Genomic DNA, 7,377 nt, shown 5'->3' with positions numbered 1-7,377 from the left:
ATTATTTGAAGCGTTAAGGGCTCTTGCATTGTCACGTAGGACCAATCTTCAAAGTGTTGAGCCCTTTCCAGAGACACTTTTCATCGATCCAGAATAAAGTATGAATCTTATTGCATAGTTTACAAGTGAATAAAGCACTGTAGGCTTCTAGTTGCCTGATATTGACCTGGAGAAAGCAATTACTGTAACATAGGATACTGCTTTTACTTGAAAACTGAAAGCTAAAGCCCCAATCGGTGGTCAGCCTGTCGGAATGTATTTAATACCAAAACGCCCGTTAAGTCTAAATTCTGTCAAAACGACGACGCTTTCTTTTCAAACACTTACATATATTCGAGACTAGCCGTTAGACTCGTAATTTGAAAACCCTTTTCTTCCACCTCACAACTCGCACACCCCGTAGACAGCATTACGAAATTCTCTCTCTCGATTTCCTTTCAAGTTGACAAGATTTGAGATTTTTGGTGAGTAAATCATTTCTGATGTTTAATTTGAAGTAATTTTTCTTCTTCTATTGTATTTATGCTAAGTTTCCATCTAGGGTTTGAGGTAGAATTTGTTTGATTGTCAATTTGATGAAGTATACTCGAATCTATTCCATATATAGCTGAATTGCGATTGTAGATCTATGTTTTGTTTTCTCATTCTTAGTTGAAATACGAAAAGTCAGTTTGAAATTGTGGAATCCGACAGCGATGAGTTGAAATTTTAGGAAACTATCCGGTTACTTTCTCTATTTTTGGATGCTGAAACTGTTTCGATAGATTTATAGAGATTTATGCGCTCGTTATCCAATTTTTTTATGATAAGCTGAAATCGCCAGCAGATGCTTGGACGAAGTTCTGAAATTGATTTGAAATGAGGCGTCTGCTAATGAGAAAAAAGTTGACTAATTAAAGCACACTTTAGTTAATGATTTTATGAGCTTGGTATGGCATGTTTTGATAAATCAAGGAGATATTATTGTGTTACAATAAAAAATTGAATTGATTTTTCATCTTAAATCCGGTTTGATTTGGTTCAGTCTGTTAGCATCTTATAAGTGAACTTGATGTTTAAGGACAATTTCATGGCTTTATATATGCCCAAATATATAGTCAACAATTGTCTTTGCAACTTTAAAATGGCAGAAAACATGAATTCCATCAGCTTGGAATGATGTTTTCTGTTTAAACAGATGAATAATTGGGTAAGACTTGACCAATTAAGGAATGATGTCTTCTTTTGGAAACACATCAATTAACAAGTCTACATGTCTTTAACAGTGTTCATGGCTAGACTTTACTAATCTCTAATCACTAAACAGATAAGCTATTGGATAACTGGATAACTACACAAGATGTCAGTAAGAAGTGTTCCTGGGACACCGATTTCAAAAATTGAAAAAACACCAATACAAACACCTGGAGGATCAAGAGTGCGTGAAGAGAAAATTGTTGTAACAGTTCGATTGAGACCTTTAAATAAAAGGGAACAGCTGGCAAAAGACAATGTATCATGGGAATGCATTGATGATCATTCTATTGTATATAAACCACAACTACCTCATGAGCGTGTGCCTCAACCATCTTCCTTTACATTTGGTAAACTTCATTTTCTGATATTGTTAATCATATAATTTTAATTATATACAATAATGTAATTCAACTAGCTTTGTGTTCTTGCAGATAAAGTTTTTGGCCCTACAACAATCACAGAAACTGTCTATGAGGATGGAGTCAAGACTGTTGCTTTATCTGCTCTAATGGGCATCAATGGTACCTTTTTCTAATGACCTTTTTTACTTGTCTTGAATATTGTTATATCTGTTTTACTGATTTAATCTCCCCTGTTTTACAGCTACCATATTTGCTTATGGTCAAACAAGTAGTGGAAAGACATATACTATGAGAGGAATCACAGAAAAAGCTGTCAATGATATTTATCAACACATAATGCAGGTAAATTATGTGCCATATTTTATTTGTTTATTATAACATCTTACTTCTATTTCATTTTTTTTTTATCAAGACATTGTATTCCAAAGTAAATTGATGTTATTTTGGGTTGTTTATACAGACTCCTGAAAGAGACTTCAGAATAAAGATATCAGGCTTAGAAATCTACAATGAAAATGTAAGAGACTTGCTGAATTCAGAATCTGGACGCAATCTCAAGCTTCTAGATGATCCGGAGGTAATTAATATATACAATAATATTTTTCCTTAAAAATAGAGAATTTATTCTTACTTTTGTCTTAACAAGATCTGTAACCCTAAATGCAGAAAGGAACAGTAGTTGAGAAGTTAGTGGAGGAAACAGCAACTGATGATAAACATTTAAGAAGTTTAATCAGTGTTTGTGAAGGTAAGCATATAATACAATATTTTCACAGAAATGAAATAAAATTGAAAGAATGAAACTTGTTTCCTTTACTTTAATTTGTTTTTTATGGTTTGCAGCTCAAAGACAAGTAGGAGAAACTGCTTTAAATGACACTAGTTCCCGATCACACCAAATAATAAGACTCGTAAGTATATATAATTTATTTATTATTTATGACTTTTGTGTCATGTGTAACAAATTTGGGCTTCAATGCAGACAATTGAAAGTACACTTCGGGAGACTTCAGATTGTGTTAGATCCTTTGTCTCAAGCCTGGTAATATACATTTCCTTTCAAATCAACTATAAATCATGTTATTTATTAAAACCATAAACTAACTATTAAACTTTAATTATGTGCAGAATTTTGTAGATTTAGCTGGAAGTGAAAGAGCATCACAGACACATGCTGATGGTGCTAGACTCAGGGAAGGGTGTCATATCAATCTTAGCTTGATGACTCTCACAACTGTAATTAGGAAGCTCAGGTATATCAATATGTTAAATTTTTAATTAGTTAATTTTTTTTATTGAAATATAAAGTTTTTTCTCTAATAAGATATTGTTGTTTGTAGTGTTGGAAAAAGAAGTGGACATATTCCATACAGAGACTCTAAGTTGACTCGCATACTACAACATTCGCTAGGTGGCAATGCCCGAACTGCTATTATATGCACTTTGAGCCCGGCCTCTAGCCATGTGGAGCAGTCGAGGAATACTCTCTTCTTTGCTACACGAGCAAAGGAAGTAACAAATAATGCCCAAGTTAACATGGTAAATAAATGTATATTTTTTTTCTTCAAATTTATTACCAGTTTCTAAAATCTTGTTTTGTGGTTGAAATCTTTTATTAGGTTGTTTCGGATAAACAATTGGTTAAGCATTTGCAAAAGGAAGTTTCTAGATTGGAAGCTGAGTTACGTACTCCCGATCCATCAAATGAGAAAGATTCTAAAATTCGTCAGGTATTTTTGCCCTGTGTTTGACATGCTTTTTACAAGGATTATGACTTCTAATATTATTTTATTTTTTAGATGGAAAGGGAAATTGAAGAATTGAGGAGACAAAGAGATCAGGCAGTGTCACAAGTGGATGAGCTACGTCGTAAACTTCAAGAAGAACCAAAGGTTCCTTTTCTCTTTCTCTTTTTCTCAATGTGATTTGTTTTTATGGAATCCGAGTTTTGTTCAATTTGACTGAATTTAATTTTCAACTCGATAAACACTTCACAGGTATCGAATCCACCACAATCATCACTTCCATTAGCCAAAAAATGTCTCTCGTTTTCCGGGACATTACCATCAGTCATCGAGGGAAAAGAACCAACGCGCTTCGAGAAAACACGAAACACAACAGTTCGACAAAGCATGCGTCAATCTTCAACAGCTCCATTCACACTCATGCACGAAATCAGGAAGCTAGAACACCTTCAAGAGCAGTTAGGTGAAGAAGCAAATAGAGCCCTAGAAGTTCTTCAAAAAGAGGTCGCGTGTCATCGACAAGGTAACCAGGACGCCGCCGAGACAATCGCTAAATTACAGGCGGAGATTCGCGATATGTGCGCCATCCGACCACCGCCAAAAGACGTCGACGTTGAGAACATCGTCCCTGTTAACAAAAGCGTTAGCGCTAACCTAAAAGACGAAATCACTCGACTTCACTCTCAAGGGAGCAACATCGCGAACCTTGAAGAACAACTCGAAAATGTCCAGAAGTCGATCGATAAATTGATCATGTCGCTTCCGAATAACGATCAGATGAAAAATCAATCGAAGAAGAAAAAATCGAGTCCTTTGACCTCCAGCAATGCGGTCAACAAGCCGACTTTTATAAGATCTCCTTGTTCACCTCTTTCATCTGCTCGGGATGTATTTGACGCGGAAAGTGAAAATAGAGCGCCGGAAAACGATGACACTGTCACCGGTGACACTCCGGCAGTGTCGGAGAAAGAGACTCCGGTTAAGAGTGAGGAAGGTACTCCACATCGGCGTTCGAGTTCTGTTAATATGAGGAAAATGCAGAAATTGTTTCAAAATGCAGCGGAAGAGAACGTGAGAAGCATAAGAACTTATGTAACGGAGCTCAAAGAACGTGTAGCCAAACTACAATACCAAAAACAGCTACTTGTTTGCCAGGTAATATAAATGCTCCACTCTCATATTCAACTTTCTATTTTTGACAAATCTAGCCAATTAATTGCATTTAGCTTAATGTTGATTAAATCATCTATTTTGTTGGACACAGGTGCTTGAGTTGGAAGCTAATGAAGCAGCAGGATATGATGTTGAAAATGATGAGAACACAGAAGATATAGCTGAGGTGTCCCCAGTTCCATGGCATATCACATTTAGAGAGCAAAGACAGAAGATAATTGAATTATGGGACCTCTGTTTTGTCTCGATCATCCATAGAACTCAATTCTATATGCTATTTAAGGGAGACCCAGCTGATGAGATTTACATGGAAGTGGAGCTGAGGCGACTCAATTGGCTCGAACAACATTTAACCGAACATGGAAATGCAACCCCGGCTCGTGGTGGTGCTACAGACGGGCCCACAATCTCCATATCTTCAAGGTTAATTTTTCATCTTATACACATGCATTGGACTGAGATTGAGACTGGAACTAACTCTATCTATTATTTGTTTCTGAAGCCTTAAGTCACTGAAGCGTGAAAGGGAGTTTCTAGCAAAGAGGTTAACAACACGTTTGACAACAGAAGAAAGAGAACTTCTATACATGAAATGGGACGTACCTCTTGAGGGAAAGCAACGTAGGATTCAATTTGTAAGCAAACTATGGACGAATCCACATGATGCTGAACATGTACAAGAAAGTGCTGAAATAGTTGCAAAGCTTGTTGGGTTCCGTGAAGGTGGAAATTTGTCTAAAGAAATGTTTGAGCTTAATTTCGTGCTTCCATCTGATAATCGACCATGGATCATGGGGTGGAACCCCATCTCAAATCTTCTCAATCTGTGAGAAGGAAAATTCAATGGTTTCATTTTATTTTTTTGGCAAGTAAGAATGGCATTCATTCTTTATTTATTTATTTTCCTTTTGAATGTATATGATGAATGTTGGATGTTGGAAATATGAATCTCTCCTCCATTATTGCTAGTTGATGAGCATGATTTTAAATAAACTGTTTCTGGCTTAAAAATATAGGGTTAAAATGCTAGTGTAATAGCATCATACTTTAAGTTTATCTTCTTATTTAGACACTTGAAAAACCTACGGTCAGTTTTTTCTTACTAAGATAATGTTACTGAAAATTTTGTTTTGGCTGTTTTATATTTTTTGGGGGTTAAATACAAGAAATAGCAATATAGTTTCATTCTTTTGGGGGTTAAATGCAAGAATTAGACTGCTTTACTGAATGTAATTTGAAAAAATATGCACAATGATAGCAATGAAACGAATACAGTTTAAGGACGCCGCTATAATTAGATAAATTTTCAAAGTATGATGTTGTAATAGGGAATTAGATAATATTTTTCAAAGTATAAAAATAAACGAATTACGATACTATTATGAATAGATAAATTAAAATATGTTGTTATGTCTTTGCATTTAACCCATAAATATATGGTTACATGTAAGAAATAACATGATTTCATCCTACGTTCATTTTACCCTCTTACAACAATTTTAATTGCTATAACTTGGTGGATTTCTAGAAGTATAACGCTATAAATGAGTTGTTTTCAGAAGTACAATGCGTTAGCAAGAATTTCTTTTCTTTTTGAAAGTAGATGATATAATGGAACGCAGAACATGCCAGAACACGAACGAGGATTGGTGATGCGTTAGTTAGAATTTCTCATTAAACTAGAAAAACAACTAAAGATTTGGGGGGTTTTTATCTGATTTTACAAATTCAGATTAACTTAAATTAATTAATAAAAACTTTTAAACAAAAACAATGACGATTTTAAATTCACGAAATAAAGATACTTCCATTTAGCTTCGAATCACCCTTTTTCCTATGGTTAATTTCAGTTGGTTACCCATATAAATGTTACTAGAAGTCTTAGTCCGAGCTCTACCAGGCAAGGCAATGGTCTTGTACAAGCGGGACACTTAATTAACTATAAAGATTTTGGGCTATAAATAATAAATCTAAGGATTAATTATCTATGAACAAGACAAATAACCAAAGCACATATTATGATCAAGTAATGCTCTCTAACACAATTTAAGCAACTAAACTTATCATCTAATCTAGGATTTGATGAATCACTAGCTCTACTAATTTAACTAGGTAACAAGTTTATGCAATCATAGTGGTCATCTAACTACACACAAACTTGAATGATAAGCAATAAAGATAGAAACTTTAACATATTAGGTAGTGATTTATCAAACACAAGCTAAGCCAACTTCAATAATCTATGAAAAAAGAAACTAACATATAGTATTAGGGATCATCTAATCTAAATGAAAGTTAAAGGGTATTAGTCCATAATTACAGAAGAAAAACACCCAATCAAATAGAAAGCTAGGTTACATGATTAAGTCTAGGCAAACCAAATGAATTATGTGGTATTCATGCTCTAATATCTTAAACTCTTGATCTATAATCTTCTTCTGCCTTCCAAGGGTTCTTAGAAGGGTTTTAGTCGCTTTTCAATCGCAACTCCCCGCCAAAAGTCTTCTGATTTTGACCTAAAGTCAGAAATATATACTCACCTTAAAATTAGTCGCCACATTGTGACAATATGAGTGTCACATCGTGGGAAACATATTAATCCTGTGTGTACCAAGGCTTCCATGCAAGTCCAAAGAAGATTCTATGATTGACACGTAGTCATGTCGTGACCAATAGATGGTCACATAGTGAAAAACATCTTCATGCTTGAATCGAGAAGATGTCAAATGCCACGTCGTGGGATGTAATTGCCCACATTGTGGAAACTTCAATATGCTCAATTTCCTTCTCTCTTCTCCTCTCAATGTAAGCTCCAAGTTTCCAACTTTCTTCAAGTTCATTAATTTTTTTACTTGAGAATC

General features: G+C 34.8%; 1 protein-coding gene across 1 annotated transcript; it reads left to right on the top strand.

Annotated features, from left to right (window-relative positions):
* The first annotated feature begins 312 nt into the window (after positions 1 to 312).
* HIK (ATP binding microtubule motor family protein) lies at positions 313 to 5,509 on the top strand. Its single transcript, XM_079013576.1, has 15 exons — positions 313 to 464; positions 1,307 to 1,583; positions 1,668 to 1,757; positions 1,840 to 1,940; positions 2,059 to 2,175; positions 2,265 to 2,346; positions 2,442 to 2,509; positions 2,581 to 2,640; positions 2,727 to 2,851; positions 2,939 to 3,137; positions 3,218 to 3,328; positions 3,398 to 3,490; positions 3,596 to 4,498; positions 4,608 to 4,939; positions 5,019 to 5,509. The coding sequence occupies exons 2-15, from the start codon at positions 1,340 to 1,342 to the stop codon at positions 5,344 to 5,346; spliced, it is 2,853 nt and encodes a 950-aa protein (XP_078869702.1). The 5' UTR covers positions 313 to 464; positions 1,307 to 1,339; the 3' UTR covers positions 5,347 to 5,509.
* The last annotated feature ends 1,868 nt before the right edge of the window (positions 5,510 to 7,377 follow it).

Source organism: Lactuca serriola, chromosome 8 (genome assembly GCF_051521515.1).
Source record: "Lactuca serriola cultivar US96UC23 chromosome 8, Lser_US96UC23_V15, whole genome shotgun sequence".
Classification (NCBI taxonomy): domain Eukaryota; kingdom Viridiplantae; phylum Streptophyta; class Magnoliopsida; order Asterales; family Asteraceae; genus Lactuca; species Lactuca serriola.
This window is presented reverse-complemented; position numbering and strand designations above follow the sequence as displayed.